This window comes from Chrysochloris asiatica, unplaced genomic scaffold (assembly GCF_000296735.1).
Source record: "Chrysochloris asiatica unplaced genomic scaffold, ChrAsi1.0 scaffold00013, whole genome shotgun sequence".
NCBI classification, from domain to species: domain Eukaryota; kingdom Metazoa; phylum Chordata; class Mammalia; order Afrosoricida; family Chrysochloridae; genus Chrysochloris; species Chrysochloris asiatica.
The window spans coordinates 27,679,872-27,703,572 of record NW_006408531.1 but is presented as its reverse complement, the minus strand read 5'-3'; the positions used below and the strand labels follow the sequence as shown (position 1 = coordinate 27,703,572).

The following is a 23,701-nucleotide window of genomic DNA, read 5'->3' as shown; positions in this document are numbered from 1 at the left end:
CACTAATGCTATGGGCCATGATAAAGTTTTAGTCATTACATCCTCAATTCAAGTAGCAACACAGAAAAAGGAAAGAGGAGGTATCCTTCTTCTTTTATCCTTTCTGGAAGTGTTGTTGTTGCTGTTTTATTAAGTGCCATTGAGACAGTTCCGACCCATTGTGACCCTGTATAGGGTTTCTGAGGGGTGACTGGTGAGTTTGAACTGCCGACTATGCAGTTCAAACCCGACTTTGCAGTTCAGTGCATTAGCCCACAGTGCCACACCAGTAGTGGACACCAGTTCTACTTATATACTGGTGATCAACACTAGTCACAAAGTTGTTTGAACAAAGAAGACAGAAAATATAGTTAGCATTAGTTATGGATGTATGTGTTTCCAGCTACAATTCGAACATTCTTTTACTGATGAAGAATAAAGAAAACATATTGCAAGGACTACAGTTTTTGCCAACAGGCTGACTTTCTTTTTTGGAATTGATTTATTGGATATACTTCAAGTTTATTTCTTAAGCAGAAGTTCTACTATAAGTGGAGCCTCCACATCTTTTTGAATACACCTTTACACATTATTGGAGCTCTTGTGGTACTACAGGATAAGAACCAGATGTTAACGGCAAGGTGGGAGTCTGTGTGAGAAAGATGAGGCTTCCTGCTTCTGTTCTAACAGAACAAGGGGATACTGACTGCTTTAAAATCAGTAAGGTGTGTGCCAGTGTTGTATTCTTTCACCATCATTCTTCAATCTGTATGCTGAGCAAATAATCCATGAAGGAGAAAGTGGCATCAGGATTTGAGGAAGACTCATTAACAACCTGCAGATGATACAATTTTGCTTGCTGAAAGTGAAGAGGACTGTAAATACTGACTGATGAAGATCAAAGACTATTACCTTCAATATGGATTGCAACTCAGTGTGAAGAAAACAAAAATCTTCACAACTGAACCAGTAAATAACATCATGATAAATGAAGAAAAGACTCAAGTTGTCAGTGACTTCGTTTGACTTGGATCCACAATCAATGCTCATGGAAGCAGCTGTCAAGAAATCAAACTATGTATTGCACTAGGCAAATCTGCTGCACAAGACCTATTTAAAGTGTTAAAGAGCAAAGATAACAGTTTGAACACTACGGTAAGCCTGACCCATGTCATTGTATTTTCAATATTCTCATATACATGTGAAAGTTGAACAACGAATAAGGAAGACTACAAGAATTGATTCATTTGAATTATGGTGTTGGAGAAAAATATCCAATGACCATGGACCGTCAGAGAACAAACAGGTTTGTACTGGAAGAGATAAAGCCAGAATACTCCCTGGCAGCAAGGAGAGCAAGACTTTGTCTCTCATACTTTGAGATTATTATCAGAGGGACCAGTCCCTGGAGAAAGACATTATGCTTGGTAAAGTGGCGAGTCAGTGAAGAAGAGAAACAACTCCAATAAGATGGGTTGACATTGTGGCAGTAGGAGTGGGCTCAAGGCTAGCAACCGTTATGAGGATGACATAGGACTGGGCAGTGTTTCATTTTGTTGTGCGTAGGGTCAATATGAGTCAGAGCTGACTCAATGACACCTAACAACAGACAAAGTTGAAACCCATTTGACGTTAGCAACTATCATACATTGTTTTTCCCCTAGAATCTAGAGATATTCAATGAAGTGCAACATCTGACTCTAGGAATCATATGGCTTCAATTTTCATATTTCAATAAACAATAAATATAGATAAGTAAATTAGAGATGGTTTTCTAAGTCCTTTGGTGAGAGACAAATTACTGAGTATCTGAAAGTTTTTAAGTAGGTACCTATGTTTAGAGATTTATTAGAAGTTCTCATGGGACTTAGTATTCAGTTTTACTGTGGTTAAGATTTATTAAAGCAATGTGAAGAGGACAAAGAGCAGAACTGTAAGAAAATAGACACAAGCAGAATGTTCAGATCGTCTCATGTGCTCTCCCTTTCATAAAGGACCACAGAGCACACTTTTTATCCAGCAATAAAAATGTAAAGAGATGTGTACAATTTCTTTATTACTGATCAGGTATTCAGCATACACCATATTTTTTGTTCAGTCTAGGTGCACTGAATCATTCTTGCTGGTTAACTGTGGATTGAGAACACCCTGACAACCAAAGACACCATTTGAGGGCAAGTTTTGCAAGCAGCTGGTCCTAAGGGTAAGGACTGGACTCTGAGTCAGCTTGCTAACTCTTTTCCTGCAAAGATAATTAAATGTCCATAACTTAAAATTTTTTGAAGAATAAGGACAATAGAGTGCTCAGTTTAAAGGCTATAAGAAAAAGAATATAAAAGCAATAGTTATTTTAAACATGTATTGAATGCATTTACTCTTACAGTATTGACATTTTCAATATTTTTTCAAACATTTTATGAACAATGAACTATATTGGCAATGTTATTTAATGAAAGAAACACTATATTTTTGTTGGTAAGGAATTCCATCTTTATTCTATCATCTCCAGAATAAAGATAACAAAGTCCTGATAGGCTGGGCTATAAAAAAACAAAAACAAAACAAAGACTACTTTTTTTCATTTCCAAATAAAAGCTGCGGAATATCTCAGTTCCCATCTTTGGCACAATGGCTTTCCTTCTTTCCTGGGCCTCTGTGCTATTTGGATGCCTTTATGCTTCTGTAGCAGGAGCGTCCAATCTCTCAGCTCTCTATCCCCCTCTATGGGATGAGAGTCCTGGCCAGTTCAGTGACTACAGGGTGGAGAATGGACAGTATGTTATTGATCCCTGGGTATACACTGAGAGAATGGGAATATACAAAATCCTATTGAATCAGACAGCCAGATATTTTGAAAGATTTGCACCAGAAAATGAACAAAATGCTTTATGGGGATTGCCTCTACAGTTTGGATGGCAATATGAGACAGGTAAGTATAGCTCCCTTTTTCTTTATGAAGGCCTTCTAATATATTCATGAAAAAATTGGCAAATGAAACTCTGTATATATTATATCATGTGCTCTGAAAATGGATTCTTTCATTGTTTTTTCCCCTCTATTTTGAACCTGAAAACCATTACTTTTCTCACTCTCCATAAATCCCTCTTTAATGAGTTGACACTTTCTACTAGAAATGACAGTAAGGGATAAGACATAGGTACAGACTACAAAAGGACTGTACTGACAGAAGAAGGGATATTTAACTTTGCTTTAGTGTTAAGACACAGCACAACACTAGGCATGTTCCTTTGAGATGAAAATAAACCAAATAGTATATAAGCTGCATAGCATTAAGACAATATTTCAAAGTATAATGTGAGTAAACTCTTTAAGGGAGTATGCAAAACAAAATAAGTTGGGTACTGTAAGGAAGATACCTAATCCCCAAAGGAGATGAAAAAGAAGGAACAGAGGAAGAAAAAAATCTCAGATTTATCTTTAACTCAAATTTAGTAGTCTGAGAAACATTCAATTAAGAAGTATAAACAGTTAATATTTATATTAGTTATCAGCACTAACAAGTTTTTCAGTATCACAGCTTTGAGAGTAAGCAGGAAAAGAAAAGCTGAGTGGACCTGAATAATGGGATTAAAAGGAAGGAACGGAACATATGTGTGGAAAGCAGATAAGCAGAATTGGCACATGAAGAGCATGAGTGTAGAGGAATGTAAGGAAAGGAAAGTGATTGTACAAGAGACAGGATAGTAAGAAAAGGGAAAATGCAACATATAGTTTAGTAGAAACCTGAGGTCAAAGACATGGTTAAAGAAGTAGGTGAGAATAAACCATGGATTAATTTAGGTGGAAACAAGGAAAACAAAAGGAGGTTTCCAGGAGTGGAGAGAATAAATTGTAGATGAGCTAGGTTAACAACAACAAAAAAGATCAAGACGCACTGTTCTACGGGAGGGGGAGAATTAGAATATAGAATCAAAAGAGATAAACAAAAGATGAACTAGGAAGATTGGAAACTATTCTCTGGTGAGAACAAACAATATTTGCTAATATTGATGGAACACATATACACAAAGGTGAAAAAAACACACAAAACTTCATTATTTTTCTCACTTGACATTATTATTCAATTTTATGACATAACTGACATTATTCCTGTTTTATAGAGGAAGATACTAAAGTATAAGAAGTTAAGCTATTTAGCCAAGGTAAAACTAGTAAATGATGGAGCAAGGAATTAATGTAACTGTACTCACCCATTGCTGTTGAGTCAATTGTGACTCATAGTGACTGTTGTGCAGAGTAGAAGTGTTCTCTAGCATTCCTAGTGGTGGTGGTTGTTGTGGTAGTATGCTCTCAAGTAGGTTCCAATTTATATAGAGTTTCCAAAACTGTAAATCTTTGCTGGAGCATAAAGCCTCATCTTTCTCCTGCAGTGACTGGTGGATTCAAACTGCTCACTTTAAGATTAGCAGTTCTATGCATAACCCACTTATGCTAAATAGGCCCCTTAGGGTTTCCTAAGGGCTATGAATCTTTCTGGAAGCAGAAAGCCTTATCTTTCTTCCATGGAGCAGCTGGTGGATTTGAATCACCGACCTTGTGGTTAGCAGTCAAATGCTTACCCCATTCTACTACTAGGGTTCCTTGATTTGGCTCTAGATCCCTTTTAATATTTTTGCATATTGATTCCATAGTACCCAAGGGATTTATAAAACGAAGTAAAGGAGACAATAATTACAAAAACAAATGATTAAAAAGAAGAAAAAAAGTGGTGTTTTCAGGGAAAGAAAAAAACATTAAGATGGCAAAGAAAGACAAAGAGTGATAAGAAGACAAATGCAAACCATTTCAGATGTAAGGGCTTTGTGTATTTTTAAAAACAAAATGCATCTAGTTATGTAAAAATGATAAGCAGTTCTAAAGTAGACATGATCAATATAATGGTGTATCCTCTCTCTTCTAGGCAGATTAGCTGACCCCACCCACACAACAAACTGTGGCTATACAGAAAATCATCTCTGCATCTCTGTGGACAGTTGGTGGGCCAGTAAGTTAACCGAAATAGTAAAACAGAAAATTACCTACCTTCTCAAAAATAATGTATTGTACCTAAATTCTTAAGTACAGAGACAAGTACTTGATTATGGTTGTAAGCATGTTTGAAAATTAGACTTGCAGATAATAAAATTCAAAATATCTCTTTATCAAAGCTATAATTACATTAGAATGTTTTAGGAAAATACACATTTTAAAATAATACTTGTATATCAACATAAAGTTTTGTACCATTTTGTGGACAAATCTGTAACTTTCTTCGTAGTTTATCTAATGATTTGAAAAAAAAAATTGAAAATTTCCAAATTACTTAAAACTATTTTGTGCTTAAAATATTATAGTTCAAATGATTAAATTTAAATTATATTAAAATATAAACTATACATGTTAATTGATTATGATATTTGAACTATATTAAATTAAAATAATATTAAAATATCATAGTTAAAATATTATGCTTTAACCTCTACTTATTCATAATTATTAGTATTAATAGAAGCATGTTAAAGTTAGGCATGATTTTTAGGAGGATTTGTATTCAATATTTTTTTGTGGCCTCATTTTTTATCCCATTCTGGATCAGTGAGTCTTTTTTTCTTAATGGTTTACAGTTTTTTCAAAACATCCTTGTTTAACATTAGGCAATTAATCTAGGTACTACACCACACAAATCGAACAAATGAGAAGAGCCACATGATCATCTCAATTAACACAGAAAAGGCATTTGACAAAACCCAATATACTTTCATTATTAGAATACTCCACAAGAATGAAACAGAAGGGAAATTCCTCAATATGATAAAGGACACTAATGAAACGTACACAGCTAACATCATACTCAGTAGAAAAAGACTGAGGACTTTCTTAACATGAGGAACAAGACAAGGACGCTCACTCTCACCAATATTATTGTACTGGAAGCCCTAGCCAAAACAATTAATCAAGAAAAAAGAAATAAATGGTCCAAATTGAGTAGGTAGGACTTAATCTACTCCTTTTAGTAAATTACATGGTTCTATAAGTAGAAAACCGTGAAGGTTTTACAAGAAAACTATTAGAGCTAATAAATGAATTAAACAGAATGGCAAGATAAAGATAAGCTCAAAAGTCAGTTGAGTTTCCATATACTAACAAAGAGAATTCTGAAAAGTAAATTAAAGAAAAATGTACAATAGCATCTAAAAAAACCAAAACAAAACCCAAAGAATAAATTTAAGACTTGTATACTAAAAACTATAGAACATTACTGAAAGAAATTGAAGAAGACCCGAATAAATAGGAAGACATTCTATGTTCATGGATTTGAAAACTTAACATTGTTAAGGTATCAATATTACATAAAGCAACTTATAGATTCAATGAAGTCCCTATGAAAATTTCAACAGCCTTCTTTGAAGAAATAGAAAAATTAATCTCCAATTTATACAGAAAACAGCAAAGAGCCCTAGATAGCCAGACTCACACTTGAGTAGGACTTTCCACTTCTCAATAAGTCACAATTATCAAAGCAGTCTAGTGCTAGAATGATGATTGACATAGAGACCAATGAATAGAATTGATATTTAATTAAAAACAAAGCAAAACAAAACTGTACAGTGATAGTCAATTGATTTCTGACAATAAAAAGAAGTCCACTCAGTGGAGAAAGAAGAGTTTCTTAAAAGATTGTGCCAGAACAACTGGATTTCCACATACAAGGGAATGAATTTGAACCCATATTTCACATTAGATATGAAAATTAACTCAAAATAAACCAATGATTTAAGTGTAAGAACTAAAATTATGAAACTCTTAGAAGAAAATATGGGGGTGATGCTTTGGGACCTAATTTTTAAAAAATGGTCTGCTCTATATGACATCAAAAGCATGAGCCCCAAAAGACAAAGTAGATAAATTGAGCCATTGAAACAAAACAAAAACTTTGGGGCATCAAAGGGCTTTATCAATAATATGAGGACCCACACTATAGATTAGGAGAAAAACTTGGGGAGTCACAGAGAAGGGGACTTCAAAAAAATTATGCAAAATGGAATGAAAAGATAATCAATTTTTTCCATGAAATATTTGAAGCCACCTTGACTCTCTCTGATCAAGATTTGATATTTGGAATATTTAAAGAGCTCCACAAACTTAACAACAAAAAAGAAAAATAACTGAATCAAAAAAAAAAGCAGTCAAAGAAATCAAATACCCATTTCACCAAGGGATAACCAAAGGGCCAATAGGCACATGGAAAGATGCCCTAAATCATTAATCAGTAACCCATTGGTGAGGATTTGATTCTAACTCATGATGACCCTGTAGGTCAGGGAAGAATTCTACCATAGGGTTTCCCAAGACCATAATCTTTATAAAAGCAGACGACCATACCTTTCTCCTGAAGAGTGACTGTTAACTGTTGAACAGTTAACCACTGTACCACCAGGTCTCCCTTTAATCTTTGTTGTTTTTGTAGGCCATGGAGCCAGTTCCAGAACATATCTGGTGGGTTTGAACTGTCGTCCTTGCAGTTTTTGGTTTAGCACAACAGAGTTCCTTTAATTTTAAGGATATGCAAAGGAAAACCACAATGAGATACCACTGTATTACTAGAAGAAATACTGTGAGGAAAAAAGCAGAAACTAGCTGATGTAGGCAAAGAGGTGGAGAATTGGAACACTCATTCATTGCTAGTGAGGATGAAAAGCGGTACAATTGCTGTGGAGAACAGTTTGGTGGTTCCATAAGAGTTGAACAGAGAATTACCATATAACCCGGCAAACCCAATCCTAGGTACATACCCAAAAGATGTGAAGGGAAGAGCACAAACAGAAGCATGTCCACCAGTGTTCATTGCAGCACCATGCCCTGTTACCCAAGAGGTGTAAACAGCCTAAATGTCCATCAACAGATGAATGGATAGATAAAATATTTATAGTCATACTCAACCATAAAGAGAAATTAAGTTCTGCCATATTCTACAACATCCTGCTGACTGAAATAAGTCAGTTACAAAAGGTCAAATCATGGATTATTCTACTTACATAAAATAGACAACCAAAGTTTATTAGTGGTTACCAGGGATGAAAGAGAGAGGAGGGAGGGAATTTCTGCTAATTGTGATGCAATAGCTTGGAAAGGGAATAGTGGTTATAAGTTTGATGTTGATATTAATGTCATTGAATTTATCTGTAAAAAATATTTAATTGATAAATGTTTTTTATGATAACATATTACATACATCTATGTATATATATGTATATGTGGTAATAAAACAATAAAAAATATCCTTGGACATTTGCTAGTGCTTGTGGCAATAATCAGTGTCTTGCTATTACAGGTATCAATTATTTTCTGAATGTGTTACCTTTCCTTTCTGCGGTTGATTCTGATGTGATGGGGATATCATCCGACCAAGTCGCTCTTCTGCCACCACCCAAGGATCAGACACCATTTTGTTTAAGTGTTTCTGCCTGTCGTTTATTGTATCCAATAACAATGAACAAGTGGAATTACTTTTACCAGGTTCCTTCTTTAAGATTTATAATTTATTCTCTTGAGAAGTAGCAAGAGAACTTTGTCTACTGTTGATTGAAGGCATAGTACATTCTTTTACTTAGTATGAAAATGTAAGGTTTCATGTAATAAATATAGAAGGGCATTATGTGTTATCAACTCTTTCCCAGCACAACATTAACATAAAATTGATTTCCTCTTCTTACTATAAATAAATTATACACAAACCTACAAGCTCACAAAATACCTTGCTGAATGGAGATTACTCTGATTAATTTAACTGCAGGCCAATTAAAGAATCATTATTGTTGTTAAGTGCCAAGGAGTCAATTCTGACTCATAAGTAGCCTATATAGGGTTACTAAGGAGCAGCTGGTGGGTTTGAACTGCTGATTTTGTGATTCTCAGTCTAATGCTGATCCTAGAGGTCCATACCATAAGTCCAATTAAGAATAAACCTTAGGAAAAAATGTGATTGTGGAAATTATCATAGAGCAGTTTACCAAACATTGAACTGTCAGAATGAAACATATCAGTTAAAATAATTCATGGAGTAAGATTAATGAAAAATTAATTTACTGATTCTTTAGCTATTTGTTCATTATTTTGGTGGTTGTGGTGGTTGTGTGCCATCAAGTTAGTTCTGACTCAAAGTGACCTTGTATAAGGTTTCTGAGGCTGTAAATCTTTATAGGGGCAAAAGCCTCATCTTTCTCCTGAGGAGCATCTGGTAGATTTGAACTACTGACCCTGCAGTTAGCAGTCCAGCTCTTTATCCACTATGATATCAGGACTCCTTGTTCATTAATTCAGGTGTGATTAAATTGCATATTATAACAAGATTTTTTCCTGCTTCTTATTCTTTAAGATTTTGTGGCAATTTTAACAAAAATAAATGACAAAAATAAAGATCTCTAGACCATTATAAAACAATCACAGTTCACTTCTTCTAGGTGTATAATTTATAACTAATAATATTAATATGTTTATGACTTTTACAGAGTGTTAGACATTCAAGTCTTACATAAAAATAATTCTTAGAAACAGTTAATTTCTCCTCTTGAGTAGAATATTGCTAAATTATACAGTCAGTAAGATTCAGTTTCAAGGAGAAGAATTGTAACAATTGCTCAAATATTAATATGATTCGTCTTTTGTTTTAGCAACTGAAGTTACCTTCTACTGACTTTAATGAACTGTTGGAGTACTTATGGGAAGCACATACCTCAACCTTGAATGATGTTCTTGGAATATTTGAACCTAGGTAAGAATGAACCCAAAGTCATTTCTATCTAATGACAAATGATTTTGGGCTGTGTTGTGATTTTTTCTTCTTTTGCCTGGATCTTCCCAATAAACAATAAATCTAACCATTTAGGATTATATGACGAGGTGTAAACATTTTAGTATGATCAAGCTTTAAAGGTGCTTTTGGAAGAGGGGACAAAAGTTTGAGGTAAGATAAAAGTCTCACCAAAACATAAACAAATAAAATTGAAATGAAATTTTGTATCTGTAGAAGATGAAATAAAAATATAAATATTTGGATTATCTTAATTCTTCTATTCACAGACACGTAACATGTTGGTAAATATTGGGGAAGCAGTAAGTCATATCAGTGTTAGCACAGATGGCAGCCTAGATCATCAAGTCCTCTATATATACTGTAACACCCAGAGGTAAAAGTATAAAAATAATTTGAGTTTTAATACAAATAAAACTATATAGGGGTGAAGTTAACCAATTAAAGTGAAGTGGAGGGTAGAAATATGGGTAGGACAAATAGCAGGGACCAAGAAAGGAAAGATGATTGTTATTGTGTGAGTTGTTATTAGGTGCTGTCGAATTGATTCTGACTCATAGAGATCCTATGAACAATAAAACCAAACACTGCCTGATCCTACACGATCCTCACAATTGTTGTTACATTTTAACCATTATTGTTGTCATTGTATCAATCCATCTTGTTAGGGGTCTTTCTCTTTTTCACTGATCCTTCACATTACCAGGAATGATATCCTTTTCCAGTGACTGGGCCCTCCTGACAACAAATCTGAAGTATGCAAGATGAAGTCTGACCATTCTGGCTTCTAAGGAGCAATCGGGCTGTACTTTTTCAACACAAATTTGTTTGTTCTTCTGGCAGTCCATGTTACTTTCACTATTCTTTGCCAACATAATTCAAATGCATTGATTCTTCCATGGTCTTTCTTATGCATTGCCCAACTTTCACATTCAGTCGAAAATACCATGACTTTGCTCAGGCATACCTTCGTCCTCAAACTAATATCTTTGCTCTTTAACACTTAAAAGAGGTCTTTTGCAGTAAATTTGCTTAATGAAATACATCATTTGATTTCTTGATTATTACTTCCAGGAGTGTGGATTGCTGATTCAAACAAAATAGAGTCTTTAAAAATTTTCAATCTTTCTCCATTGATCATGATGTTATTTATTGGCCCAGTGGTGAGGATTTTTATTTTCCTTATTGAGGTGCAATCCATACTGAAGGTTCTAGTCGTTGATCTTTATCAGTATTTTAAGTACTCTTTGCTTACAGCAAACAAGATTTTACCATCTGTATAAGGTAGGTTATTGATGAATCTTCCTCCAGTCCTGAAGCCACATTCTTCTTCATAGAATCCAGCTTCTTGGATTATTTGCTCAGCATACAGCTTGAGAAAGTACGGTGAAAGGATACAGTCCTTTCTTGATTTTAAAACGTTCATTATACCCTTGTTCTTTTCGAATGCCTGTCTCTTGGACTATATACAGGTTTCTCATGAGCACAATTAGGTGTTCTGGAATACTCATCTTTCACTATTTTATCCATAGTCTGTCATGAGCCACACAGTTAAAATCCTTTGCATAGTCAATAAAACACAAATAAACATCTTTCTGGTATTCTCTGCTTTAGCTTCTCTAAGCTCAAGGGCAAATGAGTCTCTTCTGACATCCATTTTGTTCCTTTGTTTCTTGTTTTTTTTAATGGTCTTTTGCTTTCTACATAGATGATATTCTTAATGTCATCTAACAACTATTCTGGTCTTTGATCATTAGTACCCAATCTATTCTTGAGGTGGTCTCTAAATTCAAATGGGATATATTTAAGGTCATGCTTTGGCTCTTGTGGACTCTTGTGGACTTGTTTAAATGTTTTTCAACTTCTGTCTGAACTTTCATATGAGTAATTGGTGGTCTGTTCCACAGTTGGACCCTGGCCTTGTTTTGGTTAATGATACTGAGCATTTCCACCATCTCATTCCATAATATAGTCAATTTTATTCTTGTATTTTCCATCTGGTGAGGCCCATGTGCATAGTCATCTTTTGTTGTTAATGTATTAGTAAATATGTAAATTTTGATAGGAAAGTTTGAGTATTTAATGTTCCACTGATTCTTTAATTGGCAAGATAATTTACTCAATAAATCTAAAACATTTCCTGCTGTATGAATTAAATGGCTGCCTCCGCTGGTTATTAATTTGTGCCAGGGAGGAGCTTACATGTTGACATTGTTTGTGAGATCATTTGTATTTACAGTCATCTCAATAAATATGCAAGTATTTCAATTGCTCTATCTATTCTGATGACAGGAAAAAATTATGAGATTTTCATACATGGCTTTCTAGTCCAAATTGTTAATCTTTTGATCAATAGCAAGTCATCATAACAGATTATTCTTTTTTTATTTACTGACCTTTCAAGTTCATACTAAAAAAAATAAACTACTAGTAAACACAACTTTACACATAGGTATCAAAGCCATTGCCATGGAGTTAATTAGACCTGATAATGACTCCATAAGACTGAGTTGCTCCATAGGTCTTCTGAGGCTGTAATATTTGCAGAAGCAGACTGCCACAACTTTCTCCCGTGGATGGTTCGGTGACTTTGAACCACTGACCTTTTGGCAGCTAAGCACTTAACCATTGAGCTACCAGGATTCTTCATAGGAAACATGTTGTTGCTGTTAGGTGCCATCGAGTCGGTACCTACTTATGCACAACAGAATGAAACCCTATGCACAACAGAATGAAACATTGCCTGGTCCTGAGCTAACCTCACAGTTGCTGCCACACTGAGTACATTGATGCTGCCACTTTGCCAATCCTTCTCGTTGGAGATCTTCCTCTTTTACTCCGACCCTCCTTTTTAACAAACATGAGATCCTTCCTTCTCCAGTGACTAGTCACTCCTGACAATATGTCCTCTGCTGAATCTGGCTTGAACCTCTGGAAGTTCTCTGTCAATGTATGGTTACAGATATTTCTGTTTTACCTTTAGTAAAACTTTACTTTCATGCATATCAAAGATATTGCCTGATGAATTCCGCATTTTGTTGGGTCACCTCTCTTTGGAAAGGGCACAAATATGATCTCTTCTAATCAGTTGGTCAGATAGTTGTTTTCTAAATTTCTTGGCATAGATGAGTGAATGCTTCCTGTGCCACCTCGTTTTCTTGAAAGATTTCAGTTTTTCTTCCATTAATTCCCTAGGCCTTGTTCTTTGCCAATTCCTTCGATGCACCTTGGACTTCTTCTTTCAGTATCATTGGCTCTTGATCAGATACTACCTCTTGAAATGGTTAAATGTCCACCATTTCCTTTGGATACATTGACTCTGTGTATTCCTTCCATCTTCCTTTGATACTTTCTGCATCATTCAACAATTTCCCCAAAGAATCCTTCAGTAATGAAAGTCAAAGCTTGATTTTTTTTCTTCAGTTCCCTCAGCTTGAGAAATGCTGAGTGTGTTCTTCTCTTTTGGTCTTCTAACTCCAGATCTTTGCACATTTTGTTTTAACATTTGACTTTCTCTTCTTAAGATGACCTTTGAAATTTTCTGTTCAACTCTTGAACAGAAATGGGAGGTCCTCATTTCTTCCATTTGCTTTAGCATCTTTATGCTGGAGAGCAAGTTTCAGTGTCTCTTCTGTCATCCATTTTGATCTTTTCCTTCTTTCTTATCTTCTTAATGACTTTTTGCTTTCTTCCTGTATGTCTTCTTCCTGTATGTCTTTCTTCTTGATGTCATCCCACAACTCTTATTATCTTCAGTCTTTAGAGTCTAATGTACCAAATCTGTTCTTCAAATGAGCTCTAAATTTATGTGGGATATATTCAGGGTCATATTTTGGCTCTTGTGGACTTGTTTTCATTTTCTTAAGTTTCAGTTTAAATTTGCATATGAGCAATGGATTGTCTTTTCCACAATCTGCTCCTGGCCTTGTGCTAGCTGATGATATGGAGCTTTTCCACCTTATCTTTCCACAGATGTAGTCAATCTGATTTCTATGTATTCCATCTGGTGAGGTACATGCACATAGTTGGTCAGCAGTGTGGCAAGACCTGGGGACATAGCCACAGAAGACTAGAGTGGAGAATGAAGCGTCCAGCTGATAAGTTGAGAGGGCATATGCACAAGAACACCCACACTTGCAGATAATACCTACTTGACCAGGCTTCAATGGCTGGATGATCAGAACTCAACTTGAAGAAGAAAGAAGAAGAAGAAAAAAGAATCATCTGATACAATTTGATGACCTTGACCTACACCTATGGATGCAGTAGCTCAAAAGAGGGAATAAATCTTTATAGCAAGGATCATCCCCACTCCCATGATACACAGAATATTTGAAATGAACAAATTATTGGTTTTGCAGATCCTAAAATGTGATCTCCAGCATCATTTCTATCACCAAGGCCATATTTTCCAACTACTAATCCTTCATCTTTATTTCCAACTTTTGTATTCCCTTCGACATTGATTATCAGTATATCTTGTTTGCATATTTGATTAATTTCATATTGAAGAAGTAGGTAGAATTCTTCTATTTTATACTTACTAGCTTTAGTGGTTGATACGTATAATTGAATAATAATGGTATTAACTAGTGTTCCCTGTAGACACATGCATGTTATTCTTTCACAGACAGTGTTGTACCTAATGACAGATCTTGATATGTTCTTTTTGACGATGAATGCAACACTATGCTTCTTCAATTTGTCATTTCTGGCATAGTAAACCATGAAGTTGTCAGATTAAGAATGGCCAATACTAGTCCATTTCAGCTCACTAATGCCTAAGATGTCAATGTTTATGCATTCCATTTCATTTTTGACAAGTTCCAATTTTCCTATATTCATACTTCTTATATTCCATGTTCCGATTATTAATGAATGTTTACAGCTGTTTCTCTTCATTTTGAGTTGTGCCCCATTAGCAAATGAAAGTCCCAAGGGCTTTATTCTTGAGGGCTTTACTCCATTCACATCATCATGGTCAACTCTAATTTGAGGAGGCAGCTATTCCCCAGTCTCATTTTGACTACGTTCCAACCTGAGGGACTCTTTTCTGGCATTATATCTGACAGTGTTTCTCTGTTATTCATAAGGTTTTTAATGACTAAATATTCTGAAGTTTGTCTCTACTTCTTCCTAGTCTGTCTTCATCTGGAAGCTCATCTGAAACTTGTCTTTGATAGGTGGTAAAAATTGATGCATTTGTTAAAATCAGCAATGTAACTTAAAAATTGCTTTGTGGTTTCTTTTATTCTGATCATTTCCTTTTGTAGTTTATTAAATTGAGACCATTTCAGGTAACTTAACTTATATTTTGGATAATTTACTATTCTTTTAAAAAATATTTTATTGTGAATTATGAGACAGTTCACATGGGAGTACATTAGCTTTACATTCATCCTATTATATATCATTTCATTGCCATGGTTACAATCCCCTCCATGCACCATCAAACAACCAAAGGGTATACCCTGCAAGCCTGCCCCTCTGTCCTCAGCACACAGCCCTTCTCCCTCTCTGGGTCTAGAGTCCCCAGCCACTCCATCTCGCTATGTCATCATATCTGCCTCCATCTCCGGCTTCACTGGTTCCCTAGGTAGGGTACTGCACCCTGCTCTTCTCCCTTGATGGTCCTGGACACCACCACTCCTGGACTGCAAAGTTAACCACTCCCCTCCTTTTGTTACGAAACATCGACCTTTACATTTCCAACCCTCACAGTCAGTCCTGATAGCAATTATTCACTATGGTACCACAAGAGTCCTATTCCCATCTTCTTTCATCAGCCCTATCCTGACAGATTGCATACTATTCAGTGGAGTTTCTACCTTCCTTCGCACCCTCTGGATCTAGACTCCCTCTTGAAAGCTGGTAAGCCAGTCACTTCTTGCCTTTGTATCCCCCTCCCCCATTTAGGGTAGCCAGTGTCTCTCTCAGTTGCCCATCCATGTCTACCCTGTGTATCATGGGAGTGGGAATGATCCTTGCTGTAAAGATTTATTCCCTCTTTTGAGCTACTGCATCCGAAAGTGTAGGTCAAGATCATCAAATTGTATCAGATGATTCTTTTTTCTTCTTCTTCTTTCTTCTTCAAGTTGAGTTCTGATCATCCAGCCATTGAAGCCTGGTCAAGTAGGTATTATCTGCAAGTGTGGGTGTTCTTGTGCATATGCCCTCTCATTTTATCAGCTGGACGCTTCATTCTCCACTCTAGTCCTCTGGCTATGTCATTGACTCTGGGTCCAAGAGTCCCCAGGTCTTGCCACACTGCTGGACAACCAGGTCTCCACTTGGGTTCACTGGAGTCTATTGAACATGGTAGAAGTTAGCTCACAGCTTCATTGTTGTTTTTCCCTCACTTCCCCTTATTGGTGACCAACGTTGTCAACAGTCAGGATAATTTACTATTAAGTAAGGCCAAGAATACAAGTTTTTTGCCAATCTAACACTAGACATTTAAAATATATTTGCTCTGACTATTAAAATCCCTGTGAAACTCACCTTAGTGGACCAATTTTCAGTCAAGAAGAAAGCAGGTAGATAAGGAGACAATAAAGTAACACTGGTATGGTATGCTCATCATGGAATATAGCCAATGATTCAAGATTAAAAGGGCAACATTTACCTAGCAGACAAAGTTGAGAAGGATGGAAAGGAAGGTGGAATGAAAATAGATTCACAGGGAGGAAATGGGGTAACTGTTGTTGCATGGAGCCAGGGAGTGGATTTCAGTAATTGAAATGAAACAATGTGCATGATCCATTGTTTGTAAAACTGGTGATATTCTCTGTAAACATTCATTTATTCACATTGTTAAGCTTTTTTAAAAAAAAAAGAATGTGGAGCAAGGATGATGGAAGTGTAAACTATTAAAGTTACTCTGGAAAATAATTCTATGTTGTTGTTGTTAAGTTCCATCCACTTATTTCCAACTCGTAAAGGCCCAGTATAGGATTTCCCAGGATATCTAATAAAGTTAAAGTTTTTTTTAAAGAATCCTTTGAAACCCTCTATTGATGGGAGGTAGGTATTTTGATGATGATTGTTCTGGAGTATTTCAAACAGCTCTTTGTGAGGTCTCTCATTTGTCCAGTTAAACAAATTTGTTTTCAAAGGCCATTGATTGTTCCTTGAGATAAAGTTGTTTATGCTAGATTAAGATCTTGAACTTTGGAGTTCAACACATATGAACATATGAAGTTCTAATATGGACTCAATTTGATCTGGGTAGCCAAACACATACAAGAAACATTTAGTATAAAATAATTCTTTTAATCAAGAGAGAAGTCAGGAGAGGATATTAATTAAAAATATGGGCTTTAAATCCAGATTGTTATTCTTGTTGTTAAGTGCTGTCTAGTTGGTTCTGCTCATAGCGACCCTTTATAGGGACTCTAATATTTTGGAGATCTTATCAGAAGGGATCAGTCCCTAGAGAAGGACATCATGCTTGGTAAAGTGGAGGGTTGCAAAAGGAAAGAAGACCTCCAAGTAGATGGATTGGCACAGTTGCAGGAGCAAAGGTTCAATTTTAATAACAATAGTGAGGTTGGTACAGGACTGGACAATGTTTTGTTCTGTCGTGCATAGGATTTCTATGACTTGGCACCAACTTGATGGCACCTGACAACAACATATTAAATCTGGCTTACTAGATGAACTAACATGAAGCAGACAGTTCAATTGAAGTATGTCAAATAAAGGCTGCCAATTAAAGCAGTTGACATTAACTGGATGTCAAGTCTGCTTATATGCCCATTTGTCTTAATATGGTACCACATTGCTTCCCTCCTCTTTCACTGTTGCTGATCCCTTTGAAATTTGTGTTAACACCATGTTAGCAGTAAAGTTTGTTGAATATAGTGACTTGTGCAAAATCCTTAAGGATTCACTTTACTTTTTATCATTTTGTGATAGTCACCTGTGATGTATTACAGAGCGTTGATTCCAAAAGAAACTCTTCTGTAATCACATATTGATTTGACCCACTATATCACTTCTGGGTGCAGCGCCATGGAGTCAAACAGCAAGTGTTTCCTCTAGATTATGTTATGTTTTGCTTATCATTAGAAAGCATCTTCTGTTTCATCACCTCAGATAAGTAGTGTGGAAACAAAGGAGAATGTAATCTAATGTCTAGAAACCATAGTAACTTTGTGAGTGCTATGATGCTATTTGAATATAGAGGAAGAATTGACCCATTCCACCTAGGGGGACTGGAAAGTCTCATGGAGGCCATAACATATATGTCTTCAAAACAATCTAAGGATGTACACAGGTGAGCAAAGAGGGATGTAAACCGTGTTCCCAGGGGATCAAGTATATTTGTGAAATTTCCATTTGTTCAGTATGCTTACATGATGGTGACATCATCAGTGATATACTGCAGTTATAAAGAGGTTTGTATACTCTAAATTTTAAGCTTTAAGGATTTTCCCCAAATATGTGAAAGAGTTTAGAAGACTTTCTTAAAGTACTGACAGACTTCCTCTAGAAGAAAGAAAAGAAACAAAACACAAAAACCACACAAATATTTAGAAAATCAGACAATAAAAGCAAGTATCTATTTCTCTAGCATGTTCAAGTTTTGAGGATCCCTGACTTAAGAAAATCAGCTTTACAAAGATTGTGAAAGTCCTTCAAAATTTTAGCTTAGAATTTTTTATTTTTATCTCTACATTCCCAAATAATATGACTTAGTTATTTATGGTTTTACCTCTGGGCATCATATGCTATTCAAGTATAATGTACTCAGTTAAAAGAGAGAAAACACCTTAAAGGAAAATATAAACAAATTATAGGATGATCATTTCCAGCATAGCATTTTAATTGCCATTCTCCATATCTCCAAAGGTTTAGGCTAAAGTTTTCACATTCTAAAAATCTATATTCTAATTGGTAAAATTATGAGTTTAATTTGTTGGCAGAATATAGTCTTTTGAGAAGAGCAGGTTGAAATTCTGAGTCAACTAATGATAATTTCATACTTTTCCACTTGTCTTTTAGACTTAATTATTATCTTAAGCCAGAAGAAGATTTTGAAAGAAGTTGGGCTGTGGCTGTGGACTACATTGCTGCCTTGAGGTTTCCTACGACTCTGATCAAAACACATGACTTCCAGAAAGGCCTGCCTCCACGAATGCTTGTTACAGGGGATGTAGCCCCATTCATCAGCGACTTTACTAAATTTCAGAATACAGTACTCTTTAGTCTAAATAGTCTTAGGGAACTGCATGAATCTACAGGTAAGTGCCTTGTAAACATTACTTTAAATAAAATTATAACAGGTGTACTCTACTTATGACGGAGTTACCTTCTGACAACTCCAGTGCAAGTAGGTTTTGATGAAAATTGAGTACCTTATTACTATTATTTTTTAGTTTTCATTATTACTGCATTTTCTTATTATATTAATAAATACGATCTTTATTTCTCCTTGGAGGGTTGGCAAGGGAATGATTGTTGTTGTTTTTAAGAGCCATCAAGTCAGTTCTAACTCATAGTGACCCTGTATAGAGTTTCCGAGGAGTGGCTGGTGAGTTTGAACTGACAACCATGTGGTTCAAACCAATCTCATGGTCCAGTGTATTATCCTACAGTGCCATACCAGGACTCCATGAGAATGATAACATCAACTAATTACATGCTACAAGTACATGCTACAAATTACTAACAATAAAATGGAAAACAAAATAAAACAGAAAACTGGTCTTAAATGTGGTTGATTGTAACTCCAAGACACCATAAATCAGAATAACTGTATTGTACTAAATAGAAAAATGAAGAAATATTCATTAAATTAGAGCTATATATTGTTACAACATATACTATTAAGAGAAAGTCATGATTTCCTGTGAGTATTTATCTATTCCACACTTTTTCCACTCATGGCATGTTCATTGATTTGGGTGTCCTTATTGTTGTTGTTGTTGTCCTGGTGTGCTGCTGTGGGTTAATGTGCTGGACTGCAAAGTCAGTTTGAACCACAAGGCTGGAAGTTCAAGCTCACCAGCTACTCCTAGGAAACCCTATACAGGGTCGCTATGAGTCGGAACCAACTTGTTGCTAAGTGCCATATAATTGCTTTCCATTCATAGAGGCTCTGTCTGTACAGGGTTTTAGGGGCTTTAAATCTTTGCAAGACCAGAAAGCCTAATCTTTCTTCCAAGGAGTGGCTAATGGACTACAACAATTGACCTTGTGATTGTCACACCAGCACTGAAAACATATGGAATGCTTCACAAATTTGCATGTCAATAAAAATTAGATACTATCTTTTAGTGTCTATTTTCCTCAGAAATCTTATACAGGGTCTCTATGAGTCAGAACCAACTCAGCGGCACTTAATAACAACAAATACTAACAACAAATACAAAGACTAAACAAAGTATCATTTCACTACTCTTTCATCTTTGTTTTTGTTGCTAACTTGCCATTTGTTTGAACCATTCTTTTTTGTTTCTTATGTGAGCTAAAATTGTCTGCTGTTTTCAGGGCATTGTGGGATTGTCTTATTTGTATTTAACTGAAGATTGTATGTTGATGTGTTCTTAGGCTGTCATCAACTGTCTACTGTGGGTGTAGTTATAGAATGAAAATGTTTATACCCTTCTCAGTTCACCATTCATGCATCTCAGTTTAGGATGGGTTTGGCTAATGTTGGTTGCTGGTGTGGTTGATCAGGTGGTATAGGAGTTGGCATTGGTTCTTGCCCAGTGGGTGGGGCTACAAACACAATGGTTGTTACTAAGCTATATAGGGAAGGTTGTTGTCTCCTGTTGGGTGGGAAACAGAAAACCCCTCTCCACTGCCCACCCCAAAGACAATAAAACAAAACAAACAAAGAAACAGTAATGAAAAGAGAAAGTAATAAAGAGAAAAAGAAACAAAAATAGATATCAACCAAAAAAAAAAAAAAAGTATAAGAAGTATAACAACAAAATAAAGACAGGGAAATGAGTTATATAAGAGAAAAAGAAGAGAAAACAGAAGGAAGAAGTAGGAAAACACTTATGAATAGCTAAAAAGAGGAAAGGAACAGGAAAATGGAGCTATAGAAGAGAAAAATAAGAACTGAAACTAAAAGAATAAATTTTTAAAAATACTTAGAAAAACCAGGGAGAGGGAAAACGAAATGGGACAGAAAAAGAGTAGCAATGAAAAATCAAAAAGGAAAGGAACAACTGTCTCTTGGTCTATGTATAGGTTCCTCATGATTACAATTAGGCATTCCAGAATACTCATTCTCCATACTGTTGTCCATAGCTTATCATGATCCACATAATTAGAAACCTTTGTATAGTCAATAAAACACAGGTAAATATCTCACTGGTATTCTCTGCTTTCAGCAAAGATCCCTCTGACATCAGCAATGATATCCCTTGTTACACACACTTGTCTGAATCCAACATGAGCCTCTGACAGTTCCCTGTCAATGGACTATTGCAGCCATTTAAAAATTATCTTTGGCAAAATGTTACTTGCCTGCCACATTATATTGTCTAATGATTTCTGCATTCTGCTGGGTCACCTCTCTTTGGAATGGGCACAAATATGGGTCTCTTCCAGACCAGTTGGTGTGTAAATTTTAATAATTGTGGTGTTAACTGGTCTTCTTTGTAGGTATATGGATATTATCCTATCACAGACAGCATTGTACTTCAGGATAGATCTTAAAACATTCTTTTTTTTACAATGAATGTGACACCATTCCTCTTCACATTGTTATTCCTGGTATAGTAAACCATGTGATTGTCAGATTAAAAATGGCTGATACCAGTCCATTTCAGCTTACTAATGCCTAGAATAGCTATGATTATGCATTCCATTTCATTTTTGGCAACTTCCTATCTTCCTAGTGCCATACTTTAGACATTACACATTCTGATTATTAATGGATGTTTACAACTGTTTCTTCTTCTTCTTCGTCTTCTTCTTCTTCTTCTTCTTCTTCTTCTTCTTCTTCTTCTTCTTCTTCTTCTTCTTCTTCTTCTTCTTCTTCTTCTTCGTCTTCTTCTTCTTCTCATTTTGAGTTGTACTGTATGAGCAAATGAAGATTCTGAAAGCTTTACTGTATTCCCATCATCATAGTCCACTCTACAGGAGGCAGCTCTTCCCCAGTCATATTTTAAGTGCCTTCCATCCTGAGGTGCTTATCATCTGGCACCATATCTGGCAATATTCTGGTGCTCTTCATCATGTTTCAATATTCAATATTCTAATGGTACCTGACAGTGTTCCATTGTTTTTCATAAGGTTTTCAGTGACCAAATATTTGGAATTGTCTGTCTCTCTTTCTTTCTAGTCTGTCTTAGTGTGGGAATTCAGCTGAAACCTCTCAACCATGGGTGACCCAGCTGGTATTTAAAATAGCTTCTGGCATAGTTAGCATCGCTTCCAGAACCACAGCAACACACAAACCATCACAGTACACCAAACTGACAGATGACTGGTTGCTCCTGATTACTGGTTACTGTAAATGCAAAAATGACTAACAAAATCTATTTGAACACAAGAGACTAAGGGTGTAAAATTATGTAGTATACAGTTTAAAATACTGGGAAATAAATGCAGTAATACATACTTGTATTAAATGTGCTGCTAGCATATGTCTAAAACTCAGGATTGATTCCAGGGAGGAGTGAATTTCTGGAAATTTTACTAAAAGGGTAAATATTATTCAGTGAATATTCTAAGGGTGGAATATAAAAGTTACTAAAAATAAAGAGTATAACCAGAAGATGCAAAGAGATGGAAAGAAGTAGATTATTTGTGAGGTATTTGAGAAACAAGATTTGGTGACCATTGATTTATGCAAAGTGATGGAGATTAAGGTGTCAAGATCAATGTCTGATTCTCTAGACTGAGAAATTAAGGGTTGTTGTTGTTAGGTGTCCTCGAGTTGGCAACCCTATGTACAACAAAACAAAACACTGTCTGGTCCTGTGCCATCCTCACATATTATTGTTTTGCCTGAGCCCATTGCAGCTGCCACTGTGCCAATCCATCTCATTGTGGGGGTCTTCCTCTATTTCACTTACCTTCCACTTTACCAAGTATGATGTCATTCTCCAGGAACTGGTCCCATCTAATAACATGTCCTAAGTGCTCCTAAGGAGCATTCAGGGTCTATTTCTTTCAAGACAGATTTGTTTGTTTTTGTGGCAATCCATGGTACTTTCAATATTCTCCAACACCATAATTCATATGCATAAATTCTTCTATCGTCTTCCTTATTCAATGTCCAACTTTTGCATTCATATATCTGAGGCAATTGAAAATATCATGACTTGAGTCAGACACACTTTAGACCTCTATCTTTGCTCTTGAACACTTTAAGAGCTCTTGTTCAACAGATTTGCCTAATGCAACACATTGTTTGATTTCTTTATTTCAGTTTCCATGAGTATTGATTGGGGATACAAGAAAAATGGTCTTCTAATCTCAGTCTTTTCTCCACATATCATAATGTTATTTATATATCCAGGTGTGATGAATTTTTTTTTTTTTTTTACATTGAGGTGCAATCTATACTGATCTTTAAGAGTAATTATTTTAAATCATCTTTACTTCTAGCAAGCAAGGTTTTACCATCTACATATTGAAGGTTATTAATGGGTAATCCTCCAATCCTGATGCCATATTCTTCATATAGTTCAGCTTCTAGTATTATTTGCTCAGAATTGTTGTTGTTGTCAGGTGCCATCGAGTCGGAACCGACTCACAGAGACCTTATGCACAGCAGAACGAAACAATGTCCAATCCTGGACCAACCTCACTACCGCTGCCACACTTGACACCATCAATGATGCCACCTGGCCGATCCATCTCGTTAGGGGTCTTCCTCTTTTTCTCTGACCCTCCACCCTACCCAGCATGACATCCTTCTCCAGAGACTGTTTCCTCTGGACA

At 35.8% G+C, this 23,701-nt stretch overlaps 1 protein-coding gene across 1 annotated transcript in view; it reads left to right on the top strand.

Annotated features, from left to right (window-relative positions):
* Nucleotides 1-2,607: 2,607 nt before the first annotated feature.
* LOC102811953 (chromosome unknown open reading frame, human C6orf58) overlaps nucleotides 2,608-23,701 on the top strand; it is a 24,370-nt gene continuing 3,276 nt past the window's right edge. The window contains exons 1-5 of the mRNA XM_006834729.1: nucleotides 2,608-2,908; nucleotides 4,901-4,984; nucleotides 8,312-8,496; nucleotides 9,651-9,751; nucleotides 18,797-19,035. Coding sequence (XP_006834792.1) covers nucleotides 2,608-2,908; nucleotides 4,901-4,984; nucleotides 8,312-8,496; nucleotides 9,651-9,751; nucleotides 18,797-19,035 — 910 coding nt within the window. The remainder of the gene's footprint in view (nucleotides 2,909-4,900; nucleotides 4,985-8,311; nucleotides 8,497-9,650; nucleotides 9,752-18,796; nucleotides 19,036-23,701) is intronic.